This window comes from Sylvia atricapilla, chromosome 2 (genome assembly GCF_009819655.1).
Source record: "Sylvia atricapilla isolate bSylAtr1 chromosome 2, bSylAtr1.pri, whole genome shotgun sequence".
Classification (NCBI taxonomy): domain Eukaryota; kingdom Metazoa; phylum Chordata; class Aves; order Passeriformes; family Sylviidae; genus Sylvia; species Sylvia atricapilla.
In genome coordinates, this window is record NC_089141.1 from 76,926,831 (window position 1) to 76,948,469 (window position 21,639).

The window sequence follows — 21,639 nt, forward strand, 5'->3', positions numbered from 1 at the left end:
TGAACTGAGATACTTAACTTGAGGTTTGATACAACAATGAAATGAGACAAAGTAATAATCATAATGCTCTCCACAGCAAGGTGGCAGCAACACAGATTCGTTGGAAAAGTAGAGGATAACCTTTTAAATGTGTTTTTTGGACGAAAGTGGAAAAGGCTGACTGTAGTATGGGAGATGTATGTTGACATTTCCCAAGATGGCAAGTCACTCCTTCCCTGGAGACGGAATTGCATATCTTCAAAGAGTCTTAAAATCTGCTCAATATTAAGGAGTACCTCCAAAGCATCTTGAGCAATTAAGCAGTGTGGTCACTGAAAATATCTGTAGATATTTTAGGAAAAATAGCAATTATTTGCTTATTGAAACAATTCACAGAACAAAAATGCCACTGTGGCAGAGATCAAGATGTATTTCCCAACACTGTCCTAAGTATAGAGTGATACAGAAGTGGTAACTATTTGTAAGATGTGTTATAGATTTATTCAAAAGATTTAGTCAAATCACCTGCTAGATACTGCAAGATCTAGCTCTCAGTTTGTTTACAACCAAAATTTATGATGAAAGAGTAAAGAATACACAAGATATTTAATGTTCTTAGACAACATTTTGGTCTTTCAATTAATTCCTATTCCTTCTCAGTTGCTACAAGAAAGGCAGTAACAGGAAGTGAATAGTCTTCCAGTTTAAGACATATTTCAATATTTCACAGCAGATCCAAAATATTACACTGTTCTTTTAGCTTGTAACCTAGATCTTTTCCAATACCACTCAATGATAGATATTATATAAGAACTTCTTCATGGGCCAATGTCATGACATGGACAATGGAACAGACTACAATAGCGATCAAAAGTCTCTAAGAAAAACAAAGAAAAGGCACTTGAGAAAACAAATATTCAATATTTAAATATTTGGGTAACAGAGCAATAAAGTGGACTGTGCACTATTTAACGAAGAAGGAGCATGGCATTACACATTTGGCGCAGGGTAGCAGTGTGTATGAAGCCAGTTACCATGGATGAACTGATGTGCTGGAGAGTCACACCTAAGCTGCTGCTCTGTGTGTGCTCCCCCCTCTAGAGTGACCATCTGTGAACTAGATTTTCTGGAATAGCATTATTTCCCCAGCAGAAGTGGGAAAGCCAAGCTGGCAGCTGGTCCTGTGTTATCAAATCAAGGGTCTTAAATCAAAAATTATTCGGTAAGCTGCTCTAATTACAGTAACAAAGGGCATGTTGCATGAGTACTGCACATTGTATTTCTAGAGGGTGGTTTTGCTCATTTCCACCAACTTCATGAAAATTATGTCTAGGATAAAATAATCAAATCTCAGGAGAGAAGGTAAAAACCATGTGTTCCATGCATTACACAAGTGCTGAAGGTCAAAGCCTGTAAACTGGTCACATCCTGCAGCTCTTGACTGAAAGTGAAAATCTTCCACTGTGAAAACAATTACCTCTATTACCTGGTAACTGCAGCTTTCATTATGCAGGGCTATATTGTCTTAATGGCACTGACTGATAATTAACCTGATAGGATCTAATTTTCTTGGTATGGAATGACAGGTTTCTAATTGCCTGACTTGATTCTCTGTCTATTGGCTAAGAGTTTTCTGCTCCCTTAGCATGGCTGAAATTAGTCACACCTTTTGTTTCTAGGCTGTTCACACACCTGTCACACCTTTAACTCCTCATTCTATTTTTTCACACTGTTCTTCATTCCTTGTCAGGTTGTGACTTGCTGAGTAGCTATCCACACAAACAATTATTGTCTTTGACATAAGCCTTTCTTCAACTCTCATGCAGAGTGAAAACTGGTGGGCTGGGAGGTTGGTTTTGCTTGAAGCAGCTCTTTCTATTTGTTTTCTTAGTAAATCCTCATTAAGGAAAGGATCTTAGGGTGCATTCATTTCCCTTTGAGCAAGGTATTCCTAGCACACATGAGTTCCTTCATTGCTTTACTTAGCCTCTCTAAGTTATCTGACCCTTTGGTTAGCATTTTGCACTAGGGGAAAAAGAAATGTCACTGTAGATAAAAGACTTGTGTGGTTTATTTCATGCTTTCCATAGCAGTTTATTTATGAGCTTCAGCAGCATTACAAAAGCGAATTCCCTCCTCTGCCTTCACAGAACACGTACCATAAAATCACGCTGAGAGGCCTTGCTGTACCAGAGAAGGGGCAGTAGAAAGTAAGCATGAGAAATAGTATTTACGCCGCATGTAACTCATACACAGCAGCAGTGGGCATTGGCAGGCTGAAGGGTTTCCAGGGCATGCACTGCAAAGGTCGTCCCCAGCTAGGGGTGCCCTCTGGGAGCTTGGATCCTGCAGAACCAGCTGCAATGTCTCCAGCACCACATTTCCCAGCAAGCTGCAATCCAGGCTCCTCAAACTCTTATGCTGTAGCACATATGTCTGTCCTCTTGAGATGCAGCAGAGGAGTAGGAGCAGGAGAAAGGGGTGGGGATGCTTAAGTGGTTCACTAAGAACTTAACACTTGTGCTGGTTCATTGGAGAGCCAGTGAGCTCTCCAATGCTCTGCTGCATTGAGGTTTTTTATGTTTGACTGATTTTTTTTTTTTTTGGGGGGGGGTCGTTGATTTTTTTGCAAGGGAGAAGTTTCTCTATTTTTTTATTACACTTTGATCCCTTACCAATCCCAGGAGAAAACATACTTATATAGAATTTAAGACTATGCTACTTCAGATACATTAAGAAACAATACATGAAATTTTATACAAGGCATCAATTTATCTGAGGTCATACAGCTTACAGTTCAAAAAAACATAACAAGATGCAATTAAAACTTGCATTTGACCTGCCTCAACTTTCATTTTCTTATACTCTTCTAATAAGTCTGCTTTTCTGACACATTTTGCTCTTCGATCTTTTCAGCTTATGATCAGTGATAATTTATAGGCCTTTCACCTAATATCAGCAAATATGATTATTTTAACATTGCCATCTTTGTCATCACTGCAACAAGTACTTATTAGAAGGCATATTAGAAGAAAACTTCAAAAATAATTACTTTGAAAATGAAATCTAACCAAAATAGTATGCAAAAAATTCTTCCTGCTTTCTCAGGAGCAGATGTGAATGAAAGAGGGATAGAAGGAAGTGCACAGCCCAGACATTGGACAGGTGATTAAATTCTGAGCAGCGTATCATAACAAGACAAGTAATATATCAAAGCAGATACAGTAGCAAAATATGCCCACCAGGAAAGATCCACAATTACAAGTAAAATAGAGAACCAAAGGAAAAGTAACATTTTCTGGAAATTTGTTTTATTCCACTATAGATCCACCTATTTAGCTACCAACACTAACACAGAACACCCAGAAATGGCAGGGGAAAGTATGTTCCATTGAAGACTCTCAGCAGCAGAAAAGTTTTCTGTGACTGTCAGTACAACTGTACTAATCTAGTCACATTAGTTTCACCTGATTGCCTGGTTTAATGCAAGACTCAATTACTTTGGGATTAACACAGCAATAAATTAAAATTCTGGAGAGCTGCTCGAATTCCTCTAAGTTTCCAAAACTCTACAATTTCTCACGTACTATTTGTTAGTGTAAGAGCTAATTCAATACACATTATTTGTGCAATTTTTTCCTAATCCACTGCTTAAAAAGTCTTAATTAACTAGGAAACTAGAATGGCTTAACTGAGAAAAGTGAAACCTACAGGAAATAGCTAAGGAAGTGGGGGTTTTCTGTTGATTTGATGGGAGTTGTTTGGTTGGTTTGTTTTGTTTGTTTGCTTGGTTTTTTTTTTTTTTTTAATTCAGGCAACCTCTTCAGTTGTCTGAAATCAGAAGCATTGTCTTAGTATCCTCTGTGGGTTTAGGTATCCCTAAAACAGAAATACAAAGCACTCACTGTGACCATGAGTAACAGCCAATATTTACGTATCAGCCATGTGTGTGGACCCACCCACACAGTACAAGCAGTTTAAGCAGTGATTCTATGCTGTAGAGTGGCAGGACAATGATGCTGCAGCTGCGGGGAAGTAGGACAGCAGTTGCCTTCTAGTCCACATATCACAGTTTTATCCCACAAAACCCAAGCAGGAATACTGGTATAGGGTCACAACAGACACAGTATACAGAACCAAAAACTCACACATGCAAGCTCACCAACTGAGATATAACCTTTAGTTAAAGCCCATCGGTTCTCCACTGAACATCCAAAGTCGAGAGGCCTGTTCAGTCCTATAGCAATATAAATTTTGCCATGTGCCACAGAAATTTTGCTAATCAGAGCTAACTACCACTCACCTTAAAATTTCTATCAGTGCCATATTGTTTGGTAACAACATATCTCATCTTCAGCAGGAAGAAATAGTGAATCACATGCATTTGCCTGCTTTTTATAAACCTTTCCCATAACTATTAAGAAAAACTACATTTTTAAAGTATCTCTGGGGATAGTCACATATATAATTAACAGAGGATTAACTGTCCTGTCAAGCTACAGGAGCAAGTGATTTACAAAAGATAAGCAATATATATATATTTATCACCAAATAAAGTCAGTAAATAAAGGTCAGTGTCTGCTCAGCAGAACCCTCCATACTGAGGACATCAGCATTCCTAAAATCAGTCTGCTGCTAACCAGTCATCCTGGGAAATGCCTTAAGAGTTGTTAGTGTGATTATAAGGTTTATGAAACATCAAATAAATCTAAATAGAGAATACATTTATGAAATGAGAAATGAGGACAGGGCTGTCATCAAATAAAGAAAAACTTTAGCATCGTCAACAGCCCATTATGAGTGCCTTTGGGCCCTGCCAATAAAGCAGCACAACTGTTCTCACAGCATTATATCTGAATAAAATGTAGACACCTCTATTTGGAGCTGAGAGAAAGTTCATAAAGAAATTAATCATAAGAATTCATTTAAGGGGGTCAAAGGACAAGCATAAGGTGCTTATCACAGAGGCAGTGGATCACCACCATGCCACCCCACAACAGCACAGTTGTGGAAACTGCAGAACTGTTGACCCACTTGGAAAATTATGTGACTAATTTTAAAGTTCCTGCTAATATTTCTTATTCAAAAGGTGCAGAAATAGTATCAAAACATAATGAGTATTTTGCAGAATATGGGGATAGGCCAAGGGAAAAAAATATTGTTGTCTGTTGTATGCAAGCTGTTGGCTTACCAGACTCTGCTTTACCATGCAATACTAGATAGGCACATGCCATGGACATTGCCAAGGCTGGGAATATTTGTGTCATCTAAGCACACTCTGATAAATTGAGTTTGCCTAGTATTCATTTCTGTTTCTGCTCATAAGCAATAGTCCTTTCTTGGTGCACCAATTTGACAATGAAATCATACTATTTTGCTTCTTAGACAAGTCTGAGTATTCTGTAGTAGCAAAATGAATTTTCTCCACATTGCATTTCAAAATCTCTTTGTTCTGTCAGTCAAAGATTATATCACTTTTATTTTTTATTTCAGGGTTAAGTAATCAACTAAACTATTGGGCATGTCAGCATGGGGGAAAGGACGGACCAGAATGCCTGAAACTATTCAAATTATTCAGTTAGTAAGTTAATAGTTTTAAATGCACATGGAGGATAAAGCACGCAAAAGAGAATCCTTCTAGAGGAAAGGAAAAAGCGGTAACATAGTCACCTAGGTGACATAAAATCATGAGAGACAGCATACTAACAAGGCATCAAAAATGTCATGACTTGGCAAACAAAGTAAAAATCTTAAATTTCTAAGGAAAAGATTGTCAAAGATAATATACCTGTATTGCTTTGGTTCGCGACAAGTGTACCCTGAATGTTTCTACTTGAGATATCAAGAAAATTTCAGTGAAAGGGAAATTTGATCTAAAATGTATTATCCTGTAACCTGTACAAGACTTAATGCTAACAAAACCAAAATCAAGCATAATGTAAGACAGCTTCCAATGCTTTCTGACTCACCTGATGGCAAAAATTAAACATTGTACAGAAGAGCATAACAGAAAAGGATGTTTGTGGGCAAAATCCTTATGGAAAGATAGTCATTATTGCTTTCTGAAGCTAAGTTTCTACACAAATCAGCATTTGTAACTTCAGAGGAAAGAATGGCTAAACAGTGAGGGGAGTCAAAGGTGAGCATCAAGAGAAAGAAAAACTATGTCAAAAAATACAGCTTTTTTTGTATTCTGTGAAAACTGGATATATTGCAGATCTGCATTTTTTCACTACAGGAAGGAAGAACAGAGGAAATGGTTGGGGAACAGGCGAATATCAAACCACGAGTAAAGTCAATATTCCCTGGTCCTTTTCTGCTGCATCATCTTGTCATGGAAGGAGATCAAGTTCATCAAGCAGGACCTTCTTTGAATGTTCATATTTTTCCTAAATATATCTGTCTACATTCAACTTCTAACCACTGAATTTCATTAGTACCTTTCCTGCCAAATAAATCGAGTTTTCAAAGGAAAAAAAGACTCACACAACCTTCTGTTATTACAATTTTTCTGATGAGAAACTAAACATGGTCTTGTAACCAGGTCCTTACGGAGCAGAAGTCAGTGAAAACCATATAGTACTTTAAGCCCAAAGAAGGATTTTTTAGTTGACTCACTTTTAATTTCGTCATTATCTCCAAGAAACAAAGTGAACTTATTTACCTTATGTACACAGCCATGTTTCACTCCTCACAGCACAGAGGAGTCCCTTGTAACTAGAATTATTTCCCAAGATGAACAACACAATGAGGCCTGCAAACTGCTCCCACCTGCACAGGGTATACAGACTGTTTTCTTTGCTCCTCTGTGCTCATCGAAATCCTGTGTAACCTTTTGAGGGTACCTATGTAAAGGTGTTTTTTGTGTCTAAGTTTATTTAGGTGCCTTTAGTGAGCATTACTGGTAGGCTCTGGTTATACAGGAAACTCCTCAGCTGTTAAGGAACTGCAGCACATGGTTAAGTCCATTCTGGTGAAGAGGTAATCTTTAATAAGGAAGGAGCAGCAACTAAAAAGAAAGAAAGGAGTTGTAAAAAATTTTAAGTATTACGGATCTACTCCTGATTCCTGCATCACTCCCCACCTCAAATGCTGCAAGAGCAGAGGACTGGGGACTAGGACATCGCGGGGAGACAACTGTAGATGAAACAATAAAAGGAGGAAAGATATTTTCCTTGTATCTCTTAACTTTTTGCCTTCCTTAGTTCTTAAATACCTGAATGAGTGATTATACTATGTTAACTGACAGTAAAACAAATAAGTGAAATTCCCTGAGTGGAGACTTATCCACAACAGTGCCTCATCTGGTGTCAGGGCTCTATTGCTCTCTGTCTGCAAGGCCTAGGAAGGCATTCCAGTGAAAAGAAAAAATCTATCACCATTTCTGAAATAATGATTTCTAGTGGTTTCTCAATCAGTGGACTAATGGGGCATGCTTTAAGTCATTTTGGCTCACATTTAGAAAATATGTGTTTTATTACTAGACAGTCTGAATGGCTTCCCTAATTACATTCTGAACCTTCACAAATTAACATCACTATCACTTGTCATGCTACCACATGATAACTCCACGGGTCGAAGTCATGGATGAAGCGCTTCTTACTAGACATGCACAGAAGTGCCTGAATCAAAGAGCTGCATTAGTGGAATAAATTAGACCCTCTTATCAAAGTATTTAGTACTATGATATACTTGCTAGGTTAAATAGAGCATGAAGACTCAATGCATATATCAAGCATACATATAATCCATAGATTAAAAGAGTCTGACCAAAAGTTTTGATGAAATCATTAATGAACCAATGCTTATTTTGAAAGAGCTCAACCTTTCAGCCTTTAATGAGTACAATTAAATGGAGGCTCTGACTAAACAATTACATCCCTTCATTGTTTTCTATTATCCCAGATACCAAATGACTCAGAGCCTAGGGATTTGGGCTGTGGTGGTGATGCTGATCTGCATCTCTTGCCTTCTTTGTGCAAAGTGACACCAGCTTTATCCAGGAGACACAATTGTGTGAAAGGGCAGTGGAGGGAGGAAGGACATATGTTGAGGGGCTGATAAAAACCTCACAATCCTTTTCACTATCAGCTGTATCTCCTACTCTGAGCAAATAACCTGCTAATGTGACCTTTATTCTGTTCATCAACCTATAATTAACTGCTTCTGATGGACATTGAAGTGGCAGAGCTGGTAAAGTACTCAGTTGCTCAGGACAACTAATCAATCATAATCCATCGGCCCCTCTTGCCTATGCCAAGGACCTGGATGCTAATACTGCCACCAAGAGCCAAGCTGCCTGGGTCAGGTGGGTGGGTAGTGACAGAGTAACTAAAAGGTCGGCTTCTGTCACCAGTGAAGGGAACTTTTCTCTTCCAGTTGCAGCTGGACTGTCAAGTCAGATTTTCAAGCATTCTCTTTCATCTTGGTATGCCTTGTAAACATTCAGCCTCCTAAATGTTAAAGGGGTTTTATTAATCTTGGGGTGAGGTGGTCCATGGAGAAAAACTGGAAATTATTTCACAGAATAACAACGAGGAGCAAGTCTTTACAAAACTCAGCTTAGAACCAGTTGCTAGTGCTTGTTTTCCTAAGGTGCCTGCAGCAGGAATTCCTGCTGCTGCAGACTCAGAGGGAAAAGGAAGGAACCATGATCTGCTCAGCCCGTGCATAGGTGTTATTAGGGCATCCTTCCAAAATGGAGGTCTCTTGCTTTGACCACTGCACTACCACTGCATATAAAAACATGGGTCATTTCTACAGAGGCACAGGGGCCTGCCACCAGGAGAGATACCCTGTTAGATTAGGGTGAAAAAAACCTTCCTCATGGGCCTTTTCAGCCACATGTTAGTATTTCTTAGGTTTTGTTGTTTCATTGGTTTGTTATGCTGCCCTGTTAACCCCCTGTTCACCATATATGCATCCCTCCTAGAATGTTCTTCCTTCCCTTGAACCCCATTGGGTTATTTTTGCCACAGTGTTCCACCCCTGTGATCCCACTAGTGATCTCTCCACTTCATAGCTACCCCTCTGCACCACTTTTCCCTATCCCTATTGGACCTCAACCCTCAGGGCCACTCTTTTTATCTGGTATATAACCCTGAGTCCTTGGCCCATTTTTGGCCCTCGTCCCTGATCTACATTCGAGGCCATACAATAAACAGTACTCGGATTTCCAAACAAGACCCTGTCTCCTTGATTTTATTTAGCCCTTGATTAGCAGAGCATACCAGGCCTGGAAGGCACAGGTCAGCTCAGGGACACACAGTTGCATAGTGCTACAACTTCTAATTTACCTTCAAGAATTTGTATCAAATTAATGCTATAGATGTCTACATAAACAAATGGACTTGTAGCTCTGAATGCCTGCAGTTTCTAGGAGTACCTAATTTGGCATCTGATTTAGACTCACTTTTCAGATTTTATTTTAGACTGCTGTGAGCATCCTTCCTCCTTCTCCAGATTTTTGTAAAGGTTTTATGACATCACACCACTCAACAAACTCTGCGGCCATTCAGAATTCTAATCCAAGAGATAGGTACCAAATTTCTTGGAAACATTAAAATCTCTCATGGAAAACATATTTAATGGATTGTGGCAGATCCAGATTCACAGCATACTAACTTAATCTTAATTCCTTTCTTCTGAACAATAGACCTAATGCCACCCAATCTTCCAGTCTAAGAGCAATGCCTTTGCAATTCCAAAATGTTGCACATGCACAAATATTTTCTCCATCATAAGAGAACTTGTAAGAGAACCAAAGGAACTCCCACGTGTGGTAGATAAAATTTCAATTTATGGGTAAACAAAGGGGTTGCTTTGATCACTGCACAAGTATGTTATTAAAACAACATCTATAAGCGAACTGAGGAAATTTGGCTCCACTGTGATGTCTCCTCTCACAAAAATTAAATTAGGTTCACTTTTAATCTAGCCATGGCAGACATTTCTCACAGTGACATATAAACTTTTTTCATATAGTTTTCAAAGGCCCTCATGTGTAATTTCTGGGTCCCACATTATAAAGAAGAAGCCCTTTTAATAAAAGCAGGAAATATCTGAAACCCAAAGCTATGTTGCTGTCATAAATCAGATGATTTTGCTGGCTCACTGTGCCAATGAACAATGCTCACTTCTACTGTATAGCCAGTAAGGTTTAATACAGATGTAGTCTTTGTATACACTCCTCACCATCGAAATTTTGCTGTCTTTAAGATAGAATATGTGTGTTTATGCCCTGTATGTAAAATGGCCATTAATATGGTAACCTTTGTCAAACACTCTTTGCAGGTACAAGAAGTAATTAGTCTCATTTAATAGAGTACTGGCCCTAGCAATTGGCAGATGGGTTGATCATAAGGATAGAATTAGATCTCCTTCTCCTTTCAGAATCATTGCTCATGACCTAAAACTTCTCTTCCTTACTTTGTAGAATATTTTTAAACCTTTAGGTATCTTTATTCAGGACTTCCTTTTCCTTTTGAGACTATTTAAAGCAGTATATAGCACTGTAAATCATGGAAAGACCTACTCCAGAATGATCTGAAGAGTAAAATCAGTGATGTGCTGCAAGTCTACATCTATAGATGATTGCAGATGATTGCACCCATGAGGCATGTGGAATGATTACTAGCTGATGTTACAAAAACCTGAATGCAAAAGACTTTGTGCTGTGTAGGAAGTACAGGTAAGGAGGAAATCTGTACAGGATACAACAACAGGGGGGATTCTGGCACATTTGCATCTAGGAAGCACCCTTTTCATCAGCACCCACATGGACAGCTCTGCCAGCATCTTTAATGTGGCCCTGATAGCAGTTACTGTTGTGTTAAATATTGACTAAAGGTAGAGGCACACTCAGATAAACAGTGAGATGGAATTTAGAAGTACTTGTCACAGCCCTCCAATACCCCAAATTTGTATGTTCTTATTTAATTCAACAAATATATTTATGCTTTTTAGGTACATCAGATGCAAATATTTGAAACAAATGCAATCATATGACTAATAATCTTTACAATTAGTACTGTCTGTTCACAAAAAAAAATTTTCTCAATATTTAGCTTAAGGGTTTTTTACACACTTCATAATACTGTCACATTCTCAGCTACACCCTACACAATTAAACACAGCTAGGAAAAATACAGAGAAGAAGAGAATAAAATCAGAAAAAAAAGAAACAGGGCTAGCTGTAAATGTACCTGATACTCTCAGTGGGAGACAAGGCTGAAGGCTGTTCTAAGATGAAGAAAACATCAACCTTTTTATAGAAGCCCAAATCAAAACCAGCTAAGAAGTCTGAGAAAGTGGAGCTTGACAGTACCATACAGGTATAGACAATAGTAAGGAATTTTGCTACCCATATCCACACAGCCAGCCAAGCTTTTCATTAATATGCTTTCTCTTACTTCCACTTAGCCCCACAGGTAGCATTTAAAAAATCTTTCAGGCATCCTAAAGAATAAAAGATACAATTTTATATTAAGGCTCACACTGTGTAAGAAAAACACCTAAGAAGTCAAGTTCTGTGTCTAACTGCTGAAAAGAGTACTTGGGTTTCTACTGAGTTCATGAGCAATTTACTATGGGAAAGCAGGAACTTCCTGTAGCTCCCATCAGGTGGAACCTGAAACAGCTGAAGTCAGCTCACCTAGAGGAGTATTTTATTCTTTCCTTACTATTCCTTCCTCTCATTTTAGAACTTTGCAAGCAAAAGGATTTGAGCTACTGGGAGCTTAGGTAATTGGTTCATATTTCATTAATTCTTCAGTTTCATGAACAGTTATGAGATAGGCCTCTGTGCCTTCTGCTTGTAACTTTTCAAGAGGTACTGCCAAACAGAGCTTCCCTAAATTTTAGCAACTTCACTCTTAGACATTACACTTGCAAAGTTGGCAGTACCAAATGTTGTTTGTTTCATTCTACATACAATCTAGAAATATGAACATTAAAGGACAGAGACAATAGCTGTACATATATGCTGATGTGGCCCATGTTGGAAAACTGATCTTCACAAGCAAGCTGTGTAAGCATCACGTTATTGAAGTATATTGAGGGATCAGGCACTTGAGAACCTATGGAACAAATCTTCCTCTATCATTGCTGCACAAATGTGGAATGGGGACAAATTTGGTTAAGAGAAAGGAAACACTTGATGGTCTACATATTTTAAAAGGCATTTAAAGGCTTGTAACATTTTCTCACCATGACAACACAAAGGAATATGCTATGTGACACTGCTCTGTGATGGGCAAAACCACTTATTAGGTGTCCTTATGAGCAGCTATTAATGAAACATTGTCAGAAAAGAAGACTGTTAAACAAAGTTCCAGAATCAAATCTTGGTCTGCTTTTATTTATTTTTTCACTCTTGACCAGGTTGATAGAAAATAAATCATACTCATGTAATTTCAGATAAAAGCAAGCTAAAAGGCAGCACAAGTAATCAGAAGGAGGGAATTCAAACTCCTGAAGATCTTGCAAACTGAAGAAATAGTCTGGAAAAACAAAAGTAAGTATGCTATTCAACAGAGACAAATGTAAAGGTCTACATTTAAAAATAAATATATAAATAAACAAATAAAGGATGGAAACATTGATGGCAGCTCTTTCACTAGGACACGAGCTGTAATGAACTAAAAAGACATTAATCACCCACAGCATGCTATTCTGAAAATGGAAAACATCTCGCTGAGATGTAGATATTGTAAACAGAGCTTAAAACTGCAAAAAATAATGGCTGTGCTGGGGTACTCTGACAGCACTGCATTTCAACTAACTGGTGGATCAGCCAGAGAAGGTCTGGAGAAGGAGAGTAAGAACAATTTAAGGTATAAATTATAAGTCTTCTAGCAAAAGAATCAAACATTTTGAACCATATGGAAGGCATAATGAAAGATGCAGACAAGCTTTTTTTTAAGGTTTTGTCTATGTCAGTAGCGAATAAAGTAAGAAATTATAAACTTAAATTCTATAAAGAAGAAAGATTCAGGTTCTACTTTAGGAAAATCTTCCTAAAAGGACAGACAATGAAGCAACACAATAAGTTGCCTGGAAAGATCATGAATTCTGCTTCTCATGAGAAGGAGATGGCCTAAATTACCTTGACAAGATGTCTTCAAGCCACATTTATCAGTAGTCTATAACTATGTCCTTCCTTAAAAAATATGTATATATTTACATGGAAACATACATAAAACAGATAAACAGAACACCACAAAGCTAAAAACAGAAAACTTGGGAAATAAATATTTTTTTTTATTTAAATAAGTACCAAAAGTTACACTATCATCTTTCCAGTCTTCATCCTTAAAGTCAAAGCCATTTATAAAAATGGGACCCGGGCACAGCCAAAAACAAGGTATTTTCCAAATATGAAGCTACCTAATTGTCATATTCACAATATTAAAAACTCTATTAACTTTCATCTGATTAGGACAGTTTGGTCTTCACCCAGTAATAAAACTGTAAAAATCCCACCTTTTTCCTTTCAAGAGAAGAAAAATAACAGAAATTATCAAATTCAAATATTCACAGCTTGTACTTATATGCCACAAATTAGGAGTTACTAATTATACAGTAGCTGCCAAACTGCTATGCTCTTGTGATTTTTGTAATGATAGATTTCAGGATTCAACAGGACAGGCTGCATCACAATATCTGCAAATGAAATACCAATGAATGTATACAAAACCAGTATAATTACACAGAAAATATTTATTTAATTTCTTACCTTTTAACTACACACAAAGGTGCATTATAAAATGGATATTTATAAAATATTGATGAAATTGCTGGTTATAATCCTGTTTATAACAATCCTAATTTGAGGAAGCTTATTCAACATTTTTTTGGGAAAGCTTCTGTATTTTACTTAGTATTTTAAAGCTTAATTATCAGCCTTCAATTGATATTCAATTTAACTTCTGTTCTTAACCTATCTAGAAATAGGTTACCTATTTCTAGACAAAACAATTTATCAGTGACAAGTCTCCTAGGTCTATTAGCAATCTCTGACCTTTAAAATGCAATACTCAGAAATACATATTGGTAAGGCACAGCACTGTGACTCAGGAGACCACAATTTCAGTTCTGTTTTTTTAACTTGTTTTGAAGGCATCCATGGACAAACTATTCCATCTGTCTTTGCCACCTGCCCTCATCATTAAAAATAAGCTAGCCTCCTTTATTAAGCACTCTGGGTCTTGTTCAACTCTTTTACCCATTGAAGCTAGTCTAAGACATTGTAACTACTTTTCCCTGGTGACCAGGTAGGCAGCTAGAACAACACCTTCAGTGTCACAAATTTTTTTTTCTTGTAAGATTAGAAGGGTGATTTCAATCAGTGGCTCAGTTATTGTGGCAACACCCCTATCTCATGCTCTCCTCCCAAACTACCTGGAACTATAGAACTTGAATGTGGATGGTTTTAAGTTCTACTGTGAACTCAGCCCATATTCATCCAGGCATAACAGTAAATCTGAAGGTTGAGTAATCAGACAGGATTATCCTTTGAGATCTACAGAAGAAAAAAAATTATAGAAAATTTGGTACTATCTATGGTGTTATCCATCTAACAGTACTGGAACAAATGGGATGCTTCTGACTCCCAGAGGGAACAGAACAGTTCTCGGCTGAAATCAGGTTTTCCTCCCTTTCTCACAAAAAAAAAAAAAAAAAGGACATAAATGGCAATTTTTATTCATTAATTACTAGGTATCACAGAGTACTTGTAGCAGAACTCTGAGACTTCCTTGTAACTCTCTGGCTTATTTTTTATATCCATAAACTTGAATATTCAGGAACCAACTGAAGCAATTTCAGCCACAAAGGCTTGCAAGACTCAAAAAAAAAAAAAAATTATTTCAGTCATTCAGTCATTAAAACTTTTTATTACCTTCAAATTCAGCTGAAGCCAGTATAACTGTCTGGAGCTCAAGCCAGAAAAATTTAAAAAAACACAAAAATATCCCCTTATCAGAGTCAAAGCAATGCATCAGAAAGAACTTAGCCTGTGGGTATGCTCTATCTTTTGAAGGTACTTCCCCTGCCCTGAAATGAAAATTTACAGCTGCAGGCTCCTGTTGGACCTTTGTCTGCTCAATAAATGTGAAATAACCACAATGTTCTGACAGAGTAACTGCGTATTTTTCCATCTGGATGTGGATCTTACCATGGCTGCTCATGTTCTTGCACCCTTTCCTAATTTTGTGTTCTACATTCATGTCCTCATGGGGATGGCACAACACATTGCAGCTGTCAGAGAATGTATGCTCCTGGTAACTGCAGTGTTTTGCACAGAACACAAGTTGCACCTGTACTGCAAAGTCTGCCTGACTCTCAATCACTTTTCTGGCTGCTCTGACTTACACAGTTTGGATCAAGAATGCCACAGATACATTATATCATTTTTCTTTCATCTTCTCCTTAGTAACAAGATTACTATCAAAGTAATTCTGGATTAAAAAAATGAATTTTTTTTTCATGGAGATTACTACTAAAATTAGACAAACAGAAGGGATTTTATGCCCTAAAATAAATCAAAAACAAAACAGAAATCAGTCATCACATTTGCATACTGGTGATAATCAACAGTAGACTCCTTATAAAGACATTATTTTAAAGATATTTAGATCCTGGGATCCCTAGAATGTAAAAATATATCATAACTGCAAAGCAAATAACACAGCTCCTCTTTCTGGCATGTGCTCTATTGAGTAGAATAATGATTGAAATTGACGCCTTTTTAGCACAGACATGAACTATCTCTTCCATTAATTTCAAAAACATTTTTAAATGGATACTGAAATGGATTTTACCAGTAGGACAGACCTATCTCATTAAAGCCACTGTAGCCCAGCTCTTGCCTGCTTAGTCCCAGATCTTCAAGGTCCATGCATTTAAATCCAGGTGGGCACTGGTAACCTTCTTCTAGCTCTCTGGAACAGTGGGTGTCTGGGATAGCTAAATTATTCCAGGTTACATTTCTGTGAAAAATACAAAATTAAGTTGTTACATAAACTCAGTCCACAGCAAAACTAAATATTTGAAAGTCAGAGGATCAAAGTGAGACGTTCATCAGCTGTTATTTTTACTATCTTATGTTCTTTGGTATACACTATTTTCATTAAGCACTTATTGTAAAGGGCAAGCCAACACACTCCTAAAACTTGATCCTTATGCAATGACAGTACAAATACTACTGGCAGAAATTTCATACTAATGCCTAGAGACCCCATAAAAATGTAGACTCTCCAAGAAATGAAAGAATTAACATTCAGCTGCTCCAACTGCTGTTTAATGCAATTTGAAGACAATGTTTCAGGCTCCTTTGCAGATCCTGAGAGCTGTTCAACTGCAGTCAATCCTATGGCTTTGATTGACTTACAAAGGCATTACCTGTGCTTGCTTTGATACTCCTTAAAAGGATTCTTGTGGATGACTTGTCACCAGAGTATGTATTCAGCTTCTTGTAATTTGGTCAGGACAGGTTTCCACCACAGGGTCACAGGAGAGAAGTCAAACTACTACATGTATAGCGCAATTAGTATCTAGGCGCTGCTGTGACTGTAACAGATCTGACTTACTTTTAGGTCAGTCCAGTAAGGATTTGGCAGAAGAGGTGAAAAAATTTGAACTGGTTTGAATTGGTTCAAGCTGATTTATGTAAGTGAGAGTGACATTTTTAAATAGAAAGGTCTTGAGACAAGGGCCAGTGCCCCAACACAATGTCACAGCATTGGCCATTTTTTTACTGTTGTCAGAAGCTAAGCATCACTTGTTTCCCAGTTTCTCTGGCAGCTGTGGTTGAGCTGCTGGAGGCTTTGTCACACTGGACCACAATGGGATTTATTTATGGAGGCCCAGTGCTAAGGACCACAGAAGCTAAAAAGAGAGGGAAGCCAAGTTTGTTGTTCTCTGTTCTATTAAATATATGCCTGTGGCATGGACACATAAATATGGGTTATACAAGTATTCCCAAACTTTGGGAAGGGGAAGCTCAAGTAGTTGATTCCCCCTAATCACTTACAGTGCCCAGTTAATAATCACAATACACAGTCCTTTGCCACAGACTGATCACCCCATTTTCCCAGAAGTAGTTTATTTAAGAGGCAACCTTAGCAAACCAGCCCCTCCACCCTGAGCAGGTCCCTGCCAGGGTCTGCAAAGCAACACAGCACAGAAGTGGGGATTCACGTTACTTGTGCTATGGGGCTGCTGAGCAAACCAAAGAGGTCCAAAATAAGGCTCCAACTCTGCTGAAAGAGCAAACAGCTAAGTAACAACTGTTTTTCTCCCTGCTTATATTCTCTTATCCAGCATATAAAAATCCTGATTTTTGGTTCAGTCCTAGGGCAGTTTCAAATCAGATGTGAAAAGCTAATCACAGTTAGTTCTGGTCTGAGGAAAAAAAAAAGTCAGTGTCACTTTCCATTCATGTTCAGGTTGATTTTGAGTTCCTCGTTACAGCACAGACTTTTGATATAAAAACACACAAAATGAATTGCTGAAAGTTATGGAAAAAAAATTACAGTATTCATTCTGTTATCATGAGGCATCAACCAGTGTCTTAAAATACATAATTTTAAATTATCTTGCTTGTCCACAGAAAAGGTGAAAATTTTCAGCTTCCCCTTTAATATAATTAGTATCTTATTATTCTTCTGAAAGTATTTTTCCTTTAACTCACAGATGCATTTTGACAACTAAACTGGATGAACAGAAGCTTTAATTACTTTATTTTTTATTGCTTTTATACACTGCATGGAATAGCATTACATTATTTGAAATCTGTCAGTGTGAAACCAAAGCATCCTACAAAAAATTCCTCAGGCAATTATAAATGCAGATAAATAACAATTGTGGCATCTATAGTGTAGTCATTTCTTTATGATACCGGAGAGACATATATGTCTGCATGGACGCACACACAGACATGTAGAGTTCCAGATGGAGTTTTAAAGAATACCCTGAAATTTAGCAATGTGCATAACTAAAACCACAGATACACAAGCATATGTGTATTTGTTCCACGTCTGTAGACATGCTCAGCACATGTCACTCAAGTATTTAAAAATTAATCTGTTCACCCTAATTCCTTTAAACTAGAAGATGTTAATCCATACCCAGGTGCATGCTTTATGTCAGATTTATAATACTTCCATCCAAAAGCCATTACCATATATAGAATTAAGATAAAACAATATTGTACATATATTTTTAGAAATTAATTCATTGGCTCAGGCAGATTCGGAACCCCAGCTACTGGTAGCTAATGAACTGTACACTATGGCTTGCATTAGAAAATTCCTCAAACCCCAAGAGGCCAGCAGTGTGAGGGCATATTATTAAAAGCATTGCTGGCTCTCAATCACTGCAATGCAAAGCATCCATTTAAGTGCTTCATTTAAACTTAGATAATTATTTTAATTTAACCTCCTTTTGAAGGGAAAAAAAGCTGTCTCTCTGCACTGGGTATGATTTAGGCTAAAAATGAAGAGTCTCTGCTTATAGTACGTGTACAGATACAGGCCTTTTTGGATGACTGTCACTTGGCAAGTTGTGCTCTTCCTCAAGACAGTAAATAAGCATACACTAGTACACATGGACTAGAGAATATTAGATATCTGCAAGTGGCTAGATTATCACCAGATGTTTTCCATTTAAAATGATTTAAATTTTATTCCTTCATTGGCCATACTCAATATCAATTAAGTAGTTAGATACTGATTCAGCACATAAATAGTTTTAAGCATCTCAAAAGTCCAATTAGGCGACATGCTTAAGTGTCTTCCTGAACTGGGAAAAATTTATGAACAAGAAATAATTCATCCCAACAGACCAATAATACTCCTATGCAGAGTATTCAATGTCTGTAGAATGCAGCATCAACCCAACAGGCGAGCTGAGAAATCAGTTCTCCACAGGAATGACAAGGATGCAGAAGGAGATAATTGACTCCACTTCACTTGATATGCATCCTTCAATAACAAGATTGTTGCAAAAGACATAGGACTGTTACTCTGACATGTTTTTAAGTGTCTGAAGAATGTTATGATTACACACATATGTACACCACAGGAAGGACCTGAATTGATGTCTCTTGGGAGTACAGTGCCTGTTTTCCATTGCATCTGTTACAAAACTGATCTTTCAACCATCATGAGCTCATGTGAGAACATGTGAGAACAATCCCTCTTTTAGCACCTTCTCCTTATTAGGGCAGTTCTTCAAAGAGAGTTTTTCACAGATTACCGTGGTAGCTTCTAGCTTCCTCTTTTCTGCTAGCCTGACTTTCTCTGCTGAAAATAGAGATGGGGAAAAAAAATTGTGTTTTTTTGTTTGTTTGTTTGTTTTTATTCTGGTATTCTATTAATTTTCTAAGATATCATCAGAAAGCCATTCAAAATTAGAAAGCTTCTTGTGTAGTTTCCAGATCCAGAAAATCTAAAAAAAAACCCCAAACAAAAACCTAAGAAGTATACTTATTGATAAGCTCATAAAAAATAATTTCAAATGGTTGCTTAGGTAAAGAAGTTAATAAGTAAAAATGACTTAACTGGAACTGACGGATTTTCTGTATTTGTTAAAAGGAACCCTGTGTCTGTTCTTGTACAAAACCAGGCAGTACCCAGCTGCTGGAGAGCTACTGCATATTTAAAATAGTGTAGCAGACATACAAAAAGGCTGGTAGATCATGAAGCAAGCAAGTAGCAACCATGCCGCTTCCAAAGAGGGAGCAATACATTAGCTGGGGCTCAGAGGAATTTGCACCATGTTCTGCGCTATCCATTTTCATTAGTGACCTGGGGGACCCTATGAACCCAGCTTCATCAAAATCACACCAAGCATATGATGAAGGACAACAAAAACCTTTGAGAACAGAGAAATATTATGCAGTTCTGAAGACTTTAAAGGTTACTCTCAATATCTGTGATTTAATGTCAAGCAAGGAATTCAGAAAGTGATCGAACCTAAACACAAAATGGACACTGCTGCATAGGAAGTACTAATACAGAAAAAAGTTTAGATCAGATGACTGATAAAAGATTTTTCTTTTAGATATCAAGAATTATAGTTGTTACTTCTGCTAGATGTCTACCTCTGAACATGCAATTCGGAAAAAAAATAATCCGTTCCTGTATGTTTCAGAAGAGATGCTTCTGCTTTGCCATATTATCAGAACACAAGGAAAAAGCAACAAGCTAGTGAGACTGTTGCAATAAACTTTAAATAAATCCAGAAAACTCTATGGTACACCAAAGTTGTTCCTGAAGTTCAAATTAAATGTATGCTGGGCTAGGAACTCTCAGTAAATGCATTCTGATCAAGTAATACTGTGTTTCTGCACTGACTTTAGACAAAGTCATCTGATGAATATTAATACACTGCTCTCTTACATATTTGGTCAATGATATCTAATTAATTTGTCTTTATTCTGAAAATCAGGGTGATCTACTACCATGAAACAACTTCCCTGCATCATTCAACACAATTATTATAGTCCATGAACCTACTTTTTAAAGTACTAAATTTTATCTTGTATCAAAGATAAAGTATCATAGATATTTTATGAAATGAGATGCGATTTACAAGCTGAATTCATAGTGGGAAAGTAAGAGCAGCTGTGTCATGAGCATTCTGGTTTTAACAATGTTTTGGAGCCTTTTTTGAAACAGCAAAATATAAATGCAAAATATGTATAGATGTATATTAATGGTAGTGGAACCTCTCAGGTCACAAATCTGATATTGCAAATTCTAATTGCTAGGGTAGCAAAAAATTACATTTGTTTTCAGAAGCTCTGGGAACTTGAAAGATAGGAAGCCTAGATGAAAAATTGATTGTTTTTTACCTGATTCCTTGCAAATAGTAAAATGGAGAAAGGCTCAAGTTTATTTGTTGCGTAATGACCATGAAAACAATCTAAGCACCTAGGCAAGTTTTCTTTGCTTTTTCCTTTTATATGCGTCACTTATAAAAAAGCCACATCTTATTTCTCAGTGTGCTCATCCAATCAAGTCCTTTTCTCCTTTCCCTTCTCTAAGTGGGAAACTCTGAACATACAACTGCTGTTAACAGATGGCTCCTAGACTACTTCCTTACACTAGTGCTCTTTTTACAGGCCTAACAATAATAACAGCTGCTCCTTCACAATTGTTAGAATAATTATAATATTGTGATATAATAATTGTAACAGCTTTCTAATAAAGTTTTCTATTTACCATTTTCATAATTATTACCCTGTTATGACCTCTGCTTAGCAAGGACAATGTTAATGAATAAATCACTGATATTGATATATTTCTAAAATTTGCAGTAGTAGTTCATCATTATAATTGGGCATAATTTTCTTCAATGTGCACTCAGTGTGAGTGAACTCTCCTGTCACTGTTGTCAGACACATACATAATTGTTAACTTCAGCAAAATGGCACCATACTGCAATTGAGTTCTACTGATACATTCTTCTAACTTATGCAGAAAGAGATGGCAGCTTAGAACCATGCAGCTGCTGGAGTCAGTACAGGTTCCAGAGAATCCAGTAACTGTCATCCAGAATCACTGGTGAAATGAAAGAAATTTCAGGTAGTACCTCTCTGTTTTCAGGACTACAGATTTGTTTAGAATCCCTCCTCTGACATTTTATAATCTTACC

General features: G+C 37.3%; 1 protein-coding gene across 2 annotated transcripts in view; it reads right to left on the reverse strand.

Moving 5' to 3' along the window:
* NALCN (sodium leak channel, non-selective) overlaps positions 1-21,639 on the reverse strand; it is a 234,436-nt gene that overhangs the window by 167,332 nt on the left and 45,465 nt on the right. For both annotated transcript variants that reach the window (XM_066313489.1, XM_066313490.1), the window contains one exon: positions 15,814-15,968. In XM_066313489.1, coding sequence (XP_066169586.1) covers positions 15,814-15,968 — 155 coding nt within the window. The remainder of the gene's footprint in view (positions 1-15,813; positions 15,969-21,639) is intronic.